Source organism: Chanodichthys erythropterus, chromosome 13 (assembly GCF_024489055.1).
Source record: "Chanodichthys erythropterus isolate Z2021 chromosome 13, ASM2448905v1, whole genome shotgun sequence".
NCBI lineage: Eukaryota > Metazoa > Chordata > Actinopteri > Cypriniformes > Xenocyprididae > Chanodichthys > Chanodichthys erythropterus.
Window position 1 is genome coordinate 42,144,004 of NC_090233.1, and position 20,298 is coordinate 42,164,301.

Here is a 20,298-nt window from a genome sequence, read left to right on the forward strand (position 1 = left end):
CATGTTTAGTCTTATTGTTTAAATAAAATTTTCTTGATTTTTTGCGAGTACCATGTTTTACCATGCCTCAGAGAAAAACACTATTTTCTTACATAGCATAATCAGATGCAGCTTTATTTTTAGTAACAGTAATACAGAATTTTCTCCATCATACAATACGTTTAAAATGAACTGCATGCCATTTATCAACATAAGCCATCCAGCATTTAATATGATATTCTAAAATCGATCTAACTTACTGCAATGTGTCTCAAACAAGTGTCTCACAGCAGCAGCCGAGCGAATGCATAAAGTAACGTTATAACATTTTCAATACACTCAAATGTATCTAATATGATAAACAAAGCTGTGTTACCTCATAGTTATGACCGGAAAAGCGGAAGCGATGCCGGCGACTGGGGCATAATAAAAGTTCTGCTGCTCACGGCGTGTGTTGCGCAATCGCTCCAGTGGCCTCGTTCTGCTCCCACAACACTCGGTCCTGCTCTGCTTCATACTACAGTAACGTTAAAGGTGCTCTAAGTGATGTCACGCGTTTTTAGGCCAAAAAATTTTTTGTCACATACAGCAAACATCTCCTCACTATCCGCTAGCTGCCTGTCCCCTGAACACACTGTAAAAAACGCGGTCTCTGTAGTCGCCACAAGCTCCAAAAATGGCAATAAAAACAAACTGGTGCAGCCTGGACCACGAATCATAATAAACATGCTCCAGCCAATAACCGACAAGAATGATTTTAAATGTGCGTTCATGACTGTTTCAGGAAGCTCGGAGGGGAGGAGGAGGTGGAGGAGGTGGGAGGGTCTAGCTAGCCTCAGTTTTGTTTGACAACACTTCGAACGTCAACAGGAAGTTACTCCACCCAGGATCGCTTAGAGAACCTTTAATTATCGCATCCATGAACATGATTTGTTCCCGGTCCTATCCCAGTTCCTTTCCACCGACCGTTGAGATGAAGACCACGATCCCACACTTAAACTTGGCATCATCAAGCTATGCCTTTGTTTTGAATAGGCCTCTAGCGACCTCTAGCGAACAGAAAATATAACATAATGCACCTTTAAAACGAGTGATACTTTTAAATATTAAACTAAAACCACCAGTTGGTGGCGGTAAGTCACTGCCTTAATGAATGAGTCATCGAGTCGTTCATTCAGTAATGATGCAAGTGGCGGTATTATTGAAAGGGTAATTGAATCATTGACTCTCATGGTTTTTGTCACAGCCACAGATTCGTTCACAAAACATTGATATGAGTCGCAGTTCTGCTGTGGCTTTCATTGGAACTAGAGACGCGCCGATTGCAATTTTCTTGGCTGATTCTGATTTCTGATTTTTTGATGGTGTGACCTGCCGATACCTATTTTGCCGATTCTAAGAACTATAATTGACAGCATATACAAACAAAAATACTTTTCTTCAATGCAAAGTTTTATTTTCATACAAAAAAAGAAGTAAAGCTCAGTAATAAAATAAGAAAAAAAAAATTGCAAACAACAGCACAAATAAATGCAATAGAATAGAGAGCTGTGAAACTAAGTTTTTCAGATTAGGTAGGTTTTTATTCAGATAAGAAATACTACAGAAATTAAAGTAATCAAATGTAAAATAACACATCCAGTGTAATTTTACATTGGTTACCTTAATTTCTATATTCTTTATTGTAAATATTAAATACAGATTTATTCTTACCATTAAATTTATAAAACGTATTCAGTCAAGAGCAAAAAGTGATTTTCTTTGTCTTTTGTTCTTTAAATAACATGACAGACAGCAGCAGGAATATTGGACTGCTGTCCCTTTAAGAGTTTATGAACGGACCAAATACTGTTACACAACATGCGTTCTCTTTCTTAGCTATTTAACAATCCAAAATTGACTGTGTTTATCTGAATAATCGCCAAGACGGGCATTTTGACATAATTTTGTATGTGACCTTTTAAGCACAGTAAGTCACTCATTTTGGTACTTGTGACTCTGTTTGACTTCTGTCTCTGTTTGAGACTGAGTGAGTGACTTGTTCGCTCCAATAATATACAGGTGCTGGTCATATCATTAGAATATCATCAAAAAGTTGATTTATTTCACTAATTCCATTCAAAAAGTGAAACTTGTATATTATATTCATTCATTACACAACAGACTGATATATTTCAAATGTTTATTTCTTTTAATTTTGATGATTATAACTGACAGGAAAATCCCAAATTCAGTATCTCAGAAAATTAGAATATTACTTAAGACTAATACAAACAAAGGATTTTTAGAAATCTTGGCTAACTGAAAAGTATGAACATGAAAAGTATGAGCATGTACAGCACTCAATTCTTAGTTGGGGCTCCTTTTGCCTGAATTACTGCAGCAATGCAGCATGGCATGGAGTCGATCAGTCTGTGACACTGCTCAGGTGTTATGAGAGCCCAGGTTGCTCTGATAGTGGCCTTCAGCTCTTCTGCATTGTTGGGTCTGGCATATCGCATCTTCCTCTTCACAATACCCCATAGATTTTCTATGGGGTTAAGGTCAGGTGAGTTTGCTGAACAGGGATACCGTGGTCCTTAAACCAGGTACTGGTAGCTTTGGCACTGTGTGCAGGTGCCAAGTCCTGTTGGAAAATGAAATCTGCATCTCCATAATGTTGGTCAGCAGCAGGAAGCATGAAGTGCTCTAAAACTTCCTGGTGTACGGCTGCGTTGACCTTGGACCTCAGAAAACACAGTGGAACAACACCAGCAGATGACATGGCACCCCAAACCATCACTGACTGTGGAAACTTTACACTGGACCTCAAGCAACGTGGATTGTGTGCCTCTGATCTCTTCCTCCAGACTCTGGGACCCTGATTTCCAAAGGAAATGCAAAATTTACTTTCATGCAGAGAACATAACTTTGGACCACTCAGCAGCAGTCCAGTCCTTTTTGTCTTTAGCCCAGGCGAGACGCTTCTGACGCTGCCTGTTGTCCAAGAGTGGCTTGACACAAGGAATGCGACAGCTGAAACCCATGTCTTGCATACGTCTGTGCGTAGTGGTTCTTGAAGCACTGACTCCAGCTGCAGTCCACTCTGTGTGAATCTCCCCCACATTTTTGAATGGGTTTTGTTTCACGAACCTCTCCAAGATGCGGTTATCCCTATTGCTTGAACACTTTTTTTCTACCACATCTTTTTCTTCCCTTCACCTCTATATTAATGTGTTTGGACACAGAGCTCTATGAACAGCCAGGCTCTTTTGCAATGACCTTTTGTGTCTTGCCCTCCTTGTGCAAGGTGTCAATGGTCGTCTTTTGGACAACTGTCAGCAGTCTTCCTCATGATTGTGTAGCCTATCATCAGGCCTTTGCAGGTGTTTTGAGTTAATTAGCTGATTAGAGTGTGGCAGCAGGTGTCTTCAATATTGAACCTTTTCACAATATTCTAATTTTCTGAGATACTGAATTTGGGATTTTCCTTAGTTGTCAGTTATAATCATCAAAATTAAAAGAAATAAACATTTGAAATATATCAGTCTGTGTGTAATGAATTAATATAATATACAAGTTTCACTTTTTGAATGGAATTAGTGAAATAAATCAACTTTTTGATGATATTCCGCGCGGGTGTGTTTCACTTCGTCAAAAATGCAAATCAAACTAGACAGTCAAGACAGAGACAGAAAAAAACACGTTAATTTATGTGATGCGAGAGACCGCATATCTTCTATTCTAAGATAATCATTTTGCATTATTATTTGTAATGATCAAAAAGCATGTGCAGAGTAGCAACAATGTAGGATCAAATAAGGCCATTTTGTTTACTTTAGGTATATCAATTTCACTAAAGTCACATAAAGCTGAAGTGCAACTTCACATTTTCAGTCTTTTTTATTATAGTGTAACAATCACATTTTGGGCTACCAATGTAAAATGTAAAAAAAATAAATAAATAACAAGCAACACAGGTGTCACTAAAAAAAAGACATGTTCCTATTCTTGGACTTATTACTTGTCCTAAAGAATCCATAGTAGGCCTACAAAGTAACTAAAACAATAAACCAGTGGAGTTTTTTGCAATGACGATGACTTGCAATAAATAAACAAAAAAATTAAGTGTGCATATTAGCTGCCTGCTTGTTTTTAAATTCACTTCAGCAGTGGTTCCCAAACATTTTAGAGTCGCGTACCCCCTGAGGCATTTAACATTCTTCTACCATACTTCTAAGTGCTCTTCCACTTAGACTGCTGCAGTCACACCTTTTCCATTAAAGGACAATATTTTCCCCCTTAAACTGATTGTGCATTAAAGTGCTTTTTTACCTTTATAAATACCTTTATAAAATAAATAATGTTTTAAATTAAAAATGTCCGAAAGAGAAATAAGCAATGATGTTAAAGGTGCAATATGTAAGAATTTTGCAGTAAAATATATAAAAACCACTATCCAGTGTTATATATTTTGTTCACTTGAGTACTTACAACATCTCAAATGTTTGCAACTATTTGTAAATTGTGAGAAAATTGCCATTTTAAACAAGGCTCCGGGACGTGTGAGGAGTCGCCTGTCAATTGCGTCATACCCACATTAACCCTCGGTTTCTGGTTTTATTTTGTAGAAACCATGGAAACACCAAAGATGCTTTAATATTTTACATGTTTTAATAGACAATGGAACAACTGTTTGATATATTTAGAGACAGAAAACTAATTAATGTTGTATAGCTCTACATGTTTAGTCTTATTGTTTAAATAAAATTTTATTGATTTTTTGCGAGTACCATGTTTTACCATGCCTCAGAGAAAAACACTATTTTCTTACATAGCATAATCAGATGCAGCTTTATTTTTAGTAACAAAAATTTGACGTCCATTTGACATCCACACACTGATATTCTTTCGACCACCAAAATAATGACACAAAAGCAATGCAATGAAAGAAAAATACAAAGTTCTGTCATGAAACTCTAAATGGGCAGGCTAATAGGTCCTTAACTCAACTGCTCGTAATCACATCATTATCTATAGGACACACATGATTGGTTCCTGCTGTATCAGTAGCCAGTGAGTTTGCATGCTCAGTCTTCAAATATATGAGTAGCATTTGCCTACACAGTGCAGCGTGCTTTCAGAAATCCTCCACCCCCAGCTCCACCTGTATAGATCTGCTACGGGTAGCAGAAAAACTACAGAACTACTACGGGTAATTGAAGACTTTTTTTGACATCACTGATCTCCAATTGATGTCGAAAAAAAATGTCAAAATGACGTCAAAATCTTGACATCCATTTGATGTCCACACACTGATGTCTAATCGATGTTGAAAAAAAAAATCAAATAGACATAAAAAATTTGACGTCTATTTGACATTCACATACTGATATTCTTTCGACCAACAAAATAACGACACAAAAGCAATACAATGAAAGAAAAATACAAAGTTCTGTCATGAAACTCTAAATGCAAAATAGTTTAAATAATGTATGCATTATATATGTTTGTATATAGGCCTATGTTAAAATTTAAGTAAATATAGTTTAGGTTTTAATTCGCATGCACTTTCACAATCTTTTGCCATTAAAATTATGAAAAAATTCAGTTGTACAATTAGATTACAATAAGATATTGTTATAATTGTTCTACTAAAATTAAATTCTTTCTGCTATTGCTCAGGGTTTTCACAGTAAGTCAAACTGTTATCCAGCTGGCCCTTGTGTTAAAACTCTCCTTCACAAAGTAGTTAACAAAAAAGTTGAGTCATCAAAAAGTTACTGCCTTCTTTCCCCAAGTCCCTCAAATGCCAAGACAGAATCAGATCAAAATCTCAGTCTCCAGAGGAGATTTACTAAAACAGCTGTAGTACGAGTTTTTTGGTTGTCATGCAAACACAGTCATGTTAATGATTTCAGTAACACTTTACAACAAGGATTCATTACAGTTAACATGAACTAACATTCAACAATACTTCTACAGTATTTATCAATCTCAGTTAATGTCAATCTCAGCATTTAAATTTTCAAGATTTAAAGTTGTATTTGTTAACATTAGTAATGCACTCTTAACTAACATGAAGATGAATATTTTGATTTACATTAACAAAGGTTACTGTAAAAATATATTGCTCATTCATAAGCATTATCTCATGTTAACAAATGAGACCTTATTATAAAGTGTCACTTTTTTTTTTTTTTTCCACGGGACATTGGCGGTTGCAGTGCTGCATTTTTTGAAGGAATGAACATCACAGGAAATAAGTCATCTCCATACACATGTACGCACTCACACACTGCAACATTTCCAGTAACACTTTGAAGGGGCAAAGCCAACACATATGCTTTAGCCCCAAAAGAGAGGGTGTCTGTGTAGACGGGTGGCTAACAGACCAGAAAGTCTCCTTGGTGTATGTTTTTGAGACACTGATTACAGCCCTGGTGCTTGTGTCATCAGATCTGTGACTGATGTGTTCGGTGGTGCCACAGTTTCATTCATGACAGCCAGAAACACTGAACACAATGTGGTAACATTCTCATGGCTGTAGTTGTGCAACTCCAAAAACTCTGTGTCATGGTTCCCCTTTAATAAAATTGAAGGTTTTTATACAAAATCAAAAACATTATTGTTATAATAAGCTCCATACCTGACCTTGCCATTGCATTCCTCTTCCATTAGATCATAGTCTTAAGCAGGGGTCTGAACATTTTCCCTTCATGCCATCAAGAAGTAAAATTTCACATAAAACTTATAAAACATTGGTAAATTCCTGAAAAGGTCAGTGGCATTGAAATGTGTTTTCATCTTTTGCGGTTAGCGCACATCTCACAATGTATGACGACCGCAGTATGTTCAGTTTTCTCTGTTAAACTTTCCTTTAAAGTCTTGATCTGTTTAATGTAATGTCTCAGAGGTAATGTGATCATAGATTGTTAACTGTTAACTGAGAAGAATACCTCATTGTTCTTAAGATTGTATTGTCCAGAATGAAATTCCTCAAAATTATTCTTTAATAAATGTGTTCAAGTTCAAAACCTGAAATCAGCAAAGCAAAGTCACAGACATTCCTGACAGGACCTTCATGTCTAAACTCTCTCATCTTATAACAAATGCCTCTACATTACTGGGTTGTGCCTACAAGGGATACAGGAAGTGAGGCAAAATTTCATAATAAAATAACAGTAAATTAATTTGCTACTTATCAGATTGTATTTTATTAACGACTACACCTACACCTACCCCCAACCCTAAACCTACCCTTACAATACTGCAAATACAGTTATTAAATTAAATAAATAAATATTCAAATGTCCAGTGGCCGTAGCTGTATCCCTTCCAGACTTTACCACGTCCTTAAGTCTAAATACAGGGTGAATGGCAATTGTTCTGAAAGCAAGAGAATCGAATTACTGGTATAATAGCTGGGTACACTTAGTCTTTCTTTGCGTGCAGTTATTCAGCTATATCTGTTACAGATAAATGAAGTATTTCTAGGAAGTCACTATAAATCAAACCAGTGAGACAATCAATTGTAATAAAGTTAAATAATAGCCTAGATGTATATACTCTGTGTACAAACTGTTGTCCGTTGAGCTACAGAGACTCTACAGACACTTTTTCCAGTTTTCGCAGTGTTTCACAGATGTTACATTGTGTTGCATGGAAAACTCTCGCAAAGGTCACAGTCTCTTATTGTCAAAATATGAACTAAACAATGTGCCTTTGTAATACGAGGAATTCTACAAATTTATTTCACTATTTGTCGCTTTCTGTGTTGGTAATGTCTTATGTAATAAAGTTTATGTTGGACTGCTTTTATTATTAGGTAATGACACAAGAGGTTATCTTGGCTTTGTTTATGTCCAATACAGATGTTCAACCTGACTGCACGTTAGCAGCTTGTGTCTGCGATCATATATGTACGTAAAATATGTTTTCTAAACTTACTCATCCACACAGACACCCCACCTGCTGTGAGCAATTTACATGTAACAACTAACTTCTCCTGTCAAAAAAGAAGGGGAAAAAAACATCCTGATTTGGCCTCAATTAGTGTGATGTATATAAATGGAAAATGTAATTAACACGCACAAGCATGCCAAATGTGGGAGTGCAGACTGTGACAACTAAAGCATGAGATCTTCATCTTCTGGTTTAATGAGTGCAGCACTAAATAATGGCTGTGTAAACAGCCTGGAACCCAGTGGAGGATGTTCCCTGAAGCCTCCTCACAAGAATGTGATAATATTGGAAAGAGTAGCAAGCATTGTTTGACTTCTTAATGTCCTTATGTCATGAGAAAGCAAACACATATTGCTTACAACACTGAAATCCAAACCTTTGAAGTAAACATGTTTTCCTCCCCCAACTGCAAATCTTTGCCTAAATACAGGGCCTAAAACTAACTTTTTTCCACACCAGCCAATGGCAGGCAGGTGACTTAAGAAAATGTACCAGCCATGAAACTGTTTTTGCAAAAACAGGCTGTAATGACACCACAATTTTAGATACCAGTGAAAATTCACACTTCTCTATTCCAATTTCAATCAGTAATAAAATAAGATACAATATATACAGATGCACAAATACAATATAACAAATATAAAAATGAAATAAACAGTGCCTTTTAGATTTTTCAGGTAGATCTGACTAGTTTTCAGCTACAGGAATTTTTATAAAGTAAATAAAATAACACTGCATATACTCTTCAATGTATAAATTAAACATCCTTATTAAAGTTACAAACATTATAGGATTTTTTTCTTTGTCCTTTGTTGTTTGATTAACATTAAAAACAGACAGCATAAGGAATAGTAGGCTGCTGTCACTTTAAGATGTAATGCACAGATCCAATATACTGATACTGTACACTTAAAAACTGTATACGTTCACTTAAGACATAACTGACTGTTTACTTGCAATTTTTTGACATAATTTTGTGTGAATTATGATGTAAAAAAGTTTTGTATTTTGTATTTACTTTCTGAAAGTATGCGTCGGATGTTTGTGCACTTTCCACACAGCGCATAAGTCTCAAAATAAGCTCCCTTTCACATATTCTATTGCTTGAATATTTAAATTGGCGAGGCTTAAACATTTGTGATGATGCAGTGCTGGCCCGTCAACTGTCACGAGCGTTATTCGTGCTTGTTCAAGTTCATGCATTGTTAGAATTCATAAAAAAGTTACTGGCCAACTAGCGAGCAACACCGTTTCATTTAATCGCCAACACCGATTTTTACTCGCATTTGGCACTTGGTGAGTAAATTACTTTATAGTTATTGAGCTAAAGATAGTCATAACTTACAGTGTGACATTGTGGTCAGTTTTAAAAATAGGTATGAAAATTGTAGGGATGAAGTAATGCACAGAAAGTCATTTCAGTGAAATCTGACAATGTACAGCTTCATATGATATGGGAAATATGCTGTATGTCTTGAACATAGGCAATATAAAAGGTAATGAATTCCCAGGAAGTCAGTCCTGATAATGCTAGCATTTAGTTAAGATAAAGCATTCAGGCAAGAAAACGCAGTATCAAAAGTCCAGGAAAGGTTGATGAAATGCTGAATGATTGAAAGGGATGGAGAAAAGCAAGGCTAACAGAAAACATATGATGAAAAAGAGTAATGACTATGAGAGGGCAGAGGTCAAGCTATAAGCCTGGACTCAAGGCATATATCTTTGGCGTGTTGAACTTTGACCTCTCTTTCAGGTCTAAACACATTGAAGCATGACTGTGTGTGTGCATTGCATGTGTTCAAGATGCATGTGTTCAAGCTGACAAAAATGGCAATTCTGTAATAGACAGGACTGGTGTTGAATGTCTGCGATGCATTTCACTTTTAATGAAACTTAAAAGACATTATACTGTAATAGAGCAGAGCAAGGTTTTCGATGTCAAGGTCCCCTTAAATATGATAATTTGCTGGCCAGGAACAAAAGTAGTTAAATAACAAAGAATTTTTTGGCATAAAAAAATAATTTTTCATAGACTGATTAAGGAAAATATTATGTGTATTATAACGACAGTATCTTTTTTTTACCCACTAATAAGGTGGGGTCACATTTACCATTGCTCTGTGAAATTTCACAGGTCGAAATCCAGACATTCTTGAGAGAATGTGATAATATTGGAAAGAAAAAAAACTTTTATTTCAGGTTTAAACATCTAAGAGTTGACCTACACTGGTTTCACACGTCATGCAGAAGTCACTTTCAAACCAAATTCACATGACCAGCTTGAAAATGACCAAGATTTGTGTGGGGAAATTTTGACCTTTTTTTTTTTGCATTTTTGACCTTTTTCTCCTGAACACACAGATCCCTATGACTTTTAAATGGAGAAAAAACAAAAAACAAAAAAAAACATTTTTTTTATTCATTATTTGTGATTCATTTTCATTAATTAAATTTTTTTCTAACAAAATTATATGCAGAGTTCTTTCTTTTAAAACAAAGGCTGTCAATAAAATGTTTATAAAGAGAAAAAAATGTGTGAAAATTCATTAAATATATTTAATTAATATCTCGGCTCAAAATGGTAATTTTGACATCCCTTTTTTCACTTTTTTTTTTAATATAGATATTCCCTTTCTTTCACTTCCAGTTTAAAAAAGAAATCCTAGGCCAAGATATAGAAAAAATATTTGTTGACTTGTAGATAACAGTTGGTGGCACAGTCAAAACACAGAGGAACCAAATGAGAGCTTCATCCTCCGTGTTGTGTACAGTCCAGTGCTAAGTGTATTCCTCTTAAACATTTAAGCACTTTATTATCTTAAACGATCTTTCATGTCACTCAAAGGAAATACCAAACATGCTGTCATGTCAAGCACAACAGCATAAGGGTTCAAATTTGGCAACATCGAAGGCAACGTGAGACTGGAAGCTACTGAGATCATGAAGGAATTCTGACATTTTGGCACACATTCCTTTTAGACCATGCGCCTCAGCTAGAATATTTTAAACTTACATGTGAAAGGGTTAAACACAGAGTTTTACACAGGCAGTGCGGGGGCCCTTCGCTAGCAGAGCTCTACAACATGAACTAATTAAACCATAAAGATAGATGATGTAATGTTTAAAGAGTCAGACGGAGGAAAATGTGGGTTCAGTTCACGTTCATGGCTCTGTGTGTGTGTGGGTGTGTAAGACAGAATGAGAATGGTATTCCTAAAGAGTAATACTGATCTGACATCAGCAAGGAGGAGAAGACTAAACTGTTCTTCTCATGTGGGTCATTGTCACAGTGAGGGTATTTTAACCTAGTTTTAAAAATTTGGAATCCTTTATCTCAGTGACACTAAAATAACACTAGTATGTAGAGAGAGAATGTAGTATCAAAGACTATAGAATAACACAAGACGTGTCACTCGTATTGTTTTGAATGGGAATAAGTAACGCGCAATATGGCGGAATAAGTCCCGCCTTCTAAAGCCAAGAGCCAATCGCCGACTGGTAAAGTCATCGCGTCACTTCAGCGGCCGTTAGAAACAGTCAGACGCGCGCCTCCGAAGAGAGGCGCATTTAGGTCTGCGCATGCGCATTAGTTTGATGTCATGATTCGAGCGTTTAGAAACTAAATTTATGAGTTGGTTGTTGTTAGATTTCATTGGTGATTTCAAATATCAAATTTAATCGTAAGGTTGACGAACAGTTTTGGAGAATCTGATGTTTCCCCATTCAAAGAGATAGCCTATGAGCTGCATGATGCCCAGGATGCTCGAGAGGCGTTTCAAAGATGGCCGCCGAGTGAAATGACTTGTCTTAAAGGGACTTTGATAGTATTAAACTGGGCATTGCAGCAAAAAAAGCCAAATTAAATGGATCCCACATCAAGTTCAGTTCCCATGAAATCAGCCCTGCTGGGGCAAGTGTCCCTCCAGAGATCAATGCACTGTAAACAGCTGGCTGCCAAGCGTCCCAAAGACTGCTCACAGGAAGCCTCTACAAAAAGAGACTGGCAGCTCAATAGCGTGTCAATGCAGGACCAGTGGACTTCCAACCAAACTCACACTCATTCATGGCCACGCTTCAAACATTAGGCACAAAATAGGAGGAAAGATCTAAAAATGTTATAGTCATATAGATTTTCTTTTTGTGCTCATGATTTCTCTGTCTTTGGGAATCCTAGAGAACAAAAACACAAATTAACTACTAAAACATTAAACTAACAGGGGTTTTCAAATTTAATTTTGCCAATCCTCAGCTGCATGGCCTTGGTAGAGGATCCATATAAAAATGTTGAGAAAAAAAATCAATGTTATTTGCAGTGTTTGCAGGGAGTAATGTATTACAAATAACTTGAGTTATGTAATCAGATTACTTTTTCAAGTAACTAATAGTAATGTATTACATTTTCAATTTACAACAAAATATCTAAGTTACTTTTTCAAATAAGTAACACAAGTTACTTTTTCACATTTATTGACTGACGGCTCTCTTGTTCCCAAGTTGAGAGAAATAAAGTGCAGAGGTGTTGTGTGCTCTGTGTGAACATGACGGTTGTTGTAGTTCTAGACTAAATGTGAACAGGCATTTACTCATCTCACTTGTACGAAAACATTTAGTATTCCTCAAAATGAATAAACACAGTCAAATTCAATCTCAGAATTTTACGCAAACCTGTAATAATTAACTATATTAAAATACACAAATATACTTTATGTATTTAATATCACTTTATTAGTGTCTTTGTGCTGGCCTTCAACGATCCAATTCAGCCATACAAACAAACAAAAAATACTTTAGATTAGATTTCAAAATAGAAGTAGAAGTGTTGAACTTCCTTCTCCTGTATCCAATTCCTTAATCCAGAATGGCCGGACAGCTGAAATGTTTGAGCTGCGCCCTCTACTGTACAAACCTTTAGCCTGAGGCTTATTTATTTCACTTTTGGTGTGAAAGGGCCTTTACATTTGCCAAAAATAGAACTTCTTTGTTGTTATTAAAAACAAAGAATCAAGCCCAGCCCAGGTGAGAAAAAGTAACGCAAAAGTAATCTAATGCATTACTTTTCATAAAAAGTAACTAACACAATTTTTTACCTTTTTAGGGAGTAACGCAACATTGCTTTAAAAGTAACTCTCCCCAGCTCTGTTTTTTGTTAATATTGGTATTATTTAAGTTGACAGCGTAGGCTACTGCCAGAGTACACTTACGATACACTTTGCAGTCAGACTGGTTTAATTTCTTACTGTTATTATGGCTGTCAGTAAATTAAAAAAGCAGAATGTAACAGTAATAATATCAAATACAGTAAATGTGATGATGAGAAAATAAGAAACATTTAAAAATAATTTTCAGATAATATTTAAATAAATTGTTTTGGTTCAGTATAGGACAGTGAACAACATGTCTCTAACATAGCCTAATACTTTCTAACAATATAAATTTGACTGTAAAAAAACAAAAGGATCATATTTGAGGTCACTGGCCTCAAAAAGTTCGAAAACCTCTGAAAAAATATGATTCATTAAAATCCAAGCATAAAACTTGCAAAGGCATCTGGACATCTCATGACCTAACTCAACAAGAATGTCCATAATCCCATTTCAAATTCGTCCTCGTGTTTAAACAGTCTACAATATGAAAACTGGATTAAATCATGCTATCTTCAAATTATTTTAATGTGACTGTGCATACCACGGCGCGTAGGCCTGATTCATGTTAGCAACAACCAAGATAAACTGAAATTGAGCAACAGCTTTGGTGTTTTTTCCTCTCGGAGCAGGAGGTGGAGCTTTTGGAGAGATTCCTCTTCATGAAGTTTTCCAGCAGGACTGATGCAGCAGCACATCAGCAGTGTTCGCCTGCACCTCAAACAGCTCTTCATTTGCAGAAGTTACAAATCGCCTGCAAAACTCACGTTACTGAATGCAACTTCGGAGAAGGGAACTGCTTGTTTACTAGGGACATAGAGCAAGTGTTGAAGTGCACTGGTTTTGTGGAGTACATAGCATCAGGATGAGAGCGATTAACTTGGACACTTACAGCCTGTCTCTGCTGACCGCTAAAGAAGACATCCTCAACCCGCGAGCATCCACCAACTGGTACAGTAAACTTTACTTATTAGTTGTGCCTCAAATCGTAGCGAGCTGCCTGTCTAGACTGCATTTTTGGGCGTCATAAACGCGTGCAGCATTTTTATACATCATATAAGCAACAAATCTGAATGTTGTCTAGGTAGGCGGCTCATTTGGTTTTGAGGCACAACCGAAGACGTGCGCTGATGCTTTGGAATTAATATTGCGCAGTTGCTTTTTAATGTTTTCAGAATAAGCCTACTTTATAATAATGTACATTTGAATGCTCTTAAGTTTTTCACTGTGCTAAGAAAGTTAAAACATGTTCAGCACTGGAAAAAAAAAAAAAAGAAAAAAAAAAAGATTGGAAGTAGGCTAACGTTACTTGTTTACAGAGTACTTTTTGTGACAAGTAAAATAGGCTATACTAGTAGGCCACTTCCCTCAAGCCCCATTGCTGAAGATTTGGGTCACTGAAGGTGTTTTTTTACACGAATTTGAACGGAAAGTTATGAGCAAATACGCTGATTTTGTTCCTCTGGAAGTGCTTGGTGTGATACTTCTCACTGCAATTTCTCCCTCAGTGTTTACCTGTGACAATAAATACAATCAGCACAGTTGCGAAATATAGGCTACAGGCTATAGGCTATAGCTGCAAGTACAAATTATTAAGGTAGAAACACAATACCCTTTCAACAATAAGCTTACAAATTTTAACATTTGTATTTGACCTACATATTAAGACCAACGAATACACAATTTACATCAATTGTATGTAATGAAACTGCACTCGTTTTCATGTTTTTCCACTGTTATAGCGCCACCTTCTGTCCAAAACGGCTGAAAGCTTGCATTCTTTTAAAATAGTATTGAAATACGTATGTAATATGTATGTATGTAATAATGACAGTCACACCCAATGGTGTATGTTGGTCAAAGCAAAGGCATATAAAACTTCAAGTTGACATCAACATATCATAGTTTGTAATTTTTATAGCACCACCAACTGTCCAAGCCCGACCAAGTTTCTACATGCGCATACTAAAGTTCAATGAAGATACTTACAGGTATTTGGTTCAGGAAGAGTGCTGCAGCAATGACTTATTTTTGTAGGCCAACCCAGAAGTTACAAAACCGCAATAGGATTTCCGTTGAATTTTGATTTATTGCAGAAAAAAGCTCAGTGACTAATACATTTTTTTACATGTTTTGTTCATCATGATAATCTACACAAATTTTATAAATTCTGAAGTCTGAATACAATCGGCAGAAATAAAAAGCTAAATGTAATTGAACTACACTGTGGTCACGTGACTAATGTCACCATAAGTAAGCAGCATCCGACAACGGTTTCAGTATTTATTAAAAAAAAAAAAAACATTTTCCCTGAAAGTTATAATCAGTATGATTATTAACACAGTGAGGTTGTGAAAGCAGACTAGTGTGTAGATGAGTTTACCTGTTCAGCTGATGATGTTTAATGTTCCCGTTAACCTCTCTAGTCCCATTAAGCCACTCGTTAGCAACCACCTTTTTTTAAGACAAGTAAAAGCTTTAAAAAAATCATGAGAGGGTACTGATGCATTTTACGTAATAGAACTTGAAAATATCTTGAGCATGTGTTCGCCACAAACATTATTTCAGGCATTTAACCAAAAACCCATTCAAAAATCCTATTGACTTAAGGACAATGGAACCGGAAGTGCTAAAATGCTAACTCATTTCCAGGTTTTGGCCTACAAAAATAAGTCATCCTTGCTGCACTCTATCATGGCTGTTTTAATAAAATAGGCCATGCCCTAAATTCTTGATTATGTATAATTCAAAGTTTAACATATTTTGATGATTATATTGACATTGGCACTCAAGAATACTAAATGCAAAATTTGGTTCAGACAAATTACAGGTAAAGACTGTCAACAAAAAAAAGCTAGTTTGCAAAAGTAATTTTCTTTTGAATGTGGTGGAAAAATGTACTTGGCAGAAATAAATGGGTATTTTTTTTAATGTTTGCTCTCATGTTTATACTATTTATGGGTTATTCTGTATATTTATTTTTAAGCCAGAAAAAGTATAATAGTAATCCTAATGAAAACAGTAGGGTTCCCAGCAGTTTGTTTTTGGATTTCTAATAAAAAAATCAGCTAGCTGTGGTATTCTAGAAAATGGAGCCATTAATTGGCCTATAAAATTATTCAAAGATTTTTCCTCGTTTTGTGCATGCATGTGCGTGCATTTTGGGTTGAATGATGTAAGAACCAAACCAGCCCCTTTCATTTGTGACTTTCTACCATGATGTCATAAAGTTATATTCTGCCTCAGCTTCAGGCCTCTGGGTAGAGTAGTAGTTTGCAGGGTGGTTTGAACTTAAGTGGACACCCACACGATTAGAGTCACCTTTTTTGAAATTGAATACACATGCGCTCATTCATTTAGAGAAGAAGTTAATAGCCTGTTCCCACTCGCCGCTCACTCGACTAGGATGGCATCATTTGTTGGCTTCTGATGCACTGAACACATTGAAAAATTGACAGTAATTACAGGTATTTCAATATAATCTGCATGTATCAGCTTGGATATACATTTGTTTAAGCTTTATCAATGTCTGATCTGACAGTTCAAAAGTCCTGCAGTGTCTTTCCTCTGTGTCAGATCTTGGCAACGCTTGTTATATCAGCAATGTCATTGTCTCTCCTATATTTCAGCAAGCTCAGGCTAATTCCTGCAAATGCCCTGGCAGTGGCTGCCTAAATGATCCAGGCAGCACCCATTCTGTTTTCCACCTGCTTAATCACCGTGGAAACGTGCTCAGAAACAGTCGCTGACTCTTTAGGCTTTACAAGCCTATCAGGCCCATTCATGTACTGCCTGGTTCTGTCTGCTGACAGATGGTTTGTCGAATTTGTATTTCACACTGTCACTTTGACATGTCAAATCGCTCAAGTAAGAATAAAATGGCCCATGCAGATGCTGAACATTAGCAGTGAAACGAGATCAGTGAATTGTTATCAAAATGGGAAACTCACAATTCTGCACCACAGTTATCTCTTAACTCTGTACTTTTGTGCTCTGAACAATTGGTATTATTGACTTATTGAGCTGTTCAGATGCACTTTGAGCACACTAGAATGAGAAATAGCTTCTGCTATCAGCAGATTTTGCTTGATATGGGGTTTTGCTTATTTACAAAACTTTGCCTATTGAAATAAAAAATGAAGTAATTCCCAATGAAATCAAAATTGGAGTTTGGGGGTTTGGTAATTGTTAGTTCATATATGTTACTTTCAAAGTAAATTGATCAAAAGTGACAGTAAAAACATATATAATGCTACAAAAGGTTTTGATTTCAAATAAATGCTGTTCTATTCATAAAATAATTCTGAAAATATATCACCGTTTCTGCAAACATACTTAACAAAACAACAGTTTTCAACATTAATAATAATTAGAAATGTTTCTTGAGCACCAAATCAGCATGAATGATTTCTGAAGGATCATGTGACACTGAAAACTGATTTATGATGCTGAAAATTCAGTTTTGCATCACAGGAATAAATTACATTTTAAACTATATTAAAACAGAAAACGGTTACTTTAAATTGTAATAATATTTCACAATTTTACCATTTTTTTTACTGTATTTTTAATCAAGTAAAATTGGTGAGCATGAGACTTTTTTTAAAAGACATTTAAAATGTAACTGACTCCAAACTTTTGAATGGTATATCCTGACTTCCTGTTTCAAAAGGAACAATTGCATAACAAGAAAGAAAGTGGGGTCCAGTGTTCTTTTGGACCCCACTGAATTTCATTGTATGAGTCAAAACCGTTCTGCAGGATATCTTCTTTTGTGTTCTGCAGATGTAAATGAGGACAAAATATTGCATAAAGCTGTTTATTGGAAAAATCAAAATCTACTGATTCTTTTCTAGTCATAAAATGCAGCCAAGCTAACTTGGTCTGGTGGAAGGTTCCACTTGGAAAATTGCAATGCTCAGAAATATCCCCTAGTATAGAAGTACTAACCATGACTGATTCTTCGTTTTTAATTCATCAGTCTTATGGGTCTTATGATTAGAGTTAGACCTGACAGTCTTTTCACATGTAGTTTTTCAGAAATAAATGTCTGCAAATGGTCCTTTATTTCCTTGTAGCATTTAGCAGCTCTAGTGTTTGCTCTGAATGGGTGTGTAGAGATTCCCAACATCTTACGGTACATGAGTCATATTCGGTCATTGTATTCATAACTAATGCAGTAAGAACTGATTCTGTGAAACATGTCTGTATTGTTCTCATAATTTGTAGAGTGCCCTGCAGTACAAGAAAGGATATGAGATAAAAGACAATGTGATTATCTGCTTTTGTAAGAAGCATACATTTCATAACTTATTGCTTTGGTTGTAAGCCATAACATATTATATTGGCAGGGTTGAATTGCGCTCATTGGGAAATTATCATCCTAAGCCTTATGCAGGCAAAGACAACTCCTGAGGGATGTGACTGAAACTGTGAAGGCGTGGCAGAATTCTTTCCAATGAACATTGTAGGAGTTTATGATAAAAAGCCACAGTTGTGACATTTGAATCTTGAAGGTGGTTTCACCCCCCTTCAGACAAAGAGAGATTCAGTCACTGTCCTTTAACATTTTCACAGAGCAAAGATGCAACTGTTAATGTGTTATTATAAGTTGCGTGGTTTGAACGATGCACACACGTCTTTTGATGGTGGTAAATTTAATCCATGATGTTTTTAAGGAACTCGCCTGCTTGTAAAGAAGGAACAGAGCTCAGGTGCTTACATCTCCATGCTGTTGGAGCACAGGTTTATGCATGATTTAAAGGCCTCAAGGTGCAGTGTTCTCATGTTACCACTAATAAATCAACTGCTGAGCATGGTGAGTTATCACCTCAAGAACATTATTCAGTACTAATAATGTAGAATTGACCTCTGCTAGTAGTTTTGATAAAGGAGCATAAGAATTAGGGGTGGGTGATATAACTAAAATCTTATATCACAACATAAGTAATTTTATAACGATATATATCGCAATATAGCTATTTTTGCTTTAAATAAGGTTTTTAAGATATCAACATTTTTGATGGCATTGAAATTTTTATAATTTTTGTCACCATTTTCAATAGTATTAAAAGTATTAAAAAAACTCTCAAGGTTACTGAAGACAAATAAACAGTAATTAAAAAAGATCAAAGAAAATAACTACAAGCATATAGGAAAACAAACTACAATAGAAAAAAGACACAAATGAAATAGACCTGAAAAAGCACTAGAAATAAGAAATAAGGCCTACTACTAAATTGTAGGCTATAAAGTAATTAAATGTAAATTAAATATAAAAAACACTGCATACTCTTCACTGTGTAAATTAGGCTACGTCCACACGAAGCCGGAGCTTACCCTAAACCGATCTTTTTTTTTCCTCGTCTCAAAAAAATATCTGCATCCACATGAAACCACTGAAATGACTCAAAATGATGTAATATACATGCCAGACCATTGTGTGGGGCTATGATTCTGCCACAGAGATGCACTTAAAGCGGCGAACAAGACTTGGAGCATGCGCAAGGATGCGCAAAGATGGCATTTTTAGATTTATCCACTCTGGGACCCGGTTTCAAAAAATAGCGGTTTCACCTTTCGAAAACGCCGGATCTGTGTAGACGAAACGCCTCTCTGATACAAAATTTGTGTGAATTCACAAAAACGCGTCTCCATGTGGACGGGGCCTTAAACATACATTTATTCTTATCAAAGTGATTCAGTCAAGAGCAGTGAGAGATTTTGTTTCTCATTTGTTTGATTAACATTAATGACTTACGGCAGCAGGTTTAATTGGCTGCTGTCACTTTAAGACCGAATGCATGGATCCAATATACTTGTGCATTTTCTTTCTCAACTGTTTATGTTTACTTAAGATATAAATGACTGTTTACGAGGATATTTGTGAAGATGGACATTTTAACGTGGTATGTATGTGCATTTAACCATTTAAGCCCAATTAGGCGGCAAAAAGAAAAGACTTAAAGGTCCCGTTTTTCGTGGTTTTTTGAAGCTTTGATTGTGTTTATAGTGTGCAATATAACATGTGTTCATGTTTTGCGTGTAAAAAAACACAGTATTTTTCACATAATTTACTTATCTGTATACCGCTGTTTCCACTGTCATAAAAACGGGCTGATGACTTCCTTGTTCTATGAAGTCCCTCCTTCAGAAATACGTAACGAGTTCTGATTGTGCCAGCGGTTCCTGTGTTGTGATTCGACAGCAGCTTAGCGCACCCAGAGCCGGAAAG

The 20,298-nt window shown here is 36.0% G+C and overlaps 1 protein-coding gene across 4 annotated transcripts in view; it reads left to right on the forward strand.

The window, feature by feature from the left end:
* The first annotated feature begins 13,746 nt into the window (after positions 1-13,746).
* The window catches only part of si:dkey-40c11.2 (drebrin-like protein A), a 43,246-nt gene continuing 36,694 nt past the window's right edge, over positions 13,747-20,298 (forward strand). For all 4 annotated transcript variants that reach the window (XM_067406111.1, XM_067406110.1, XM_067406113.1 and 1 more), the window contains exon 1: positions 13,747-14,015. In XM_067406111.1, the coding sequence (XP_067262212.1) occupies positions 13,930-14,015 (86 nt within the window). In that variant the 5' untranslated portion in view covers positions 13,747-13,929. The remainder of the gene's footprint in view (positions 14,016-20,298) is intronic.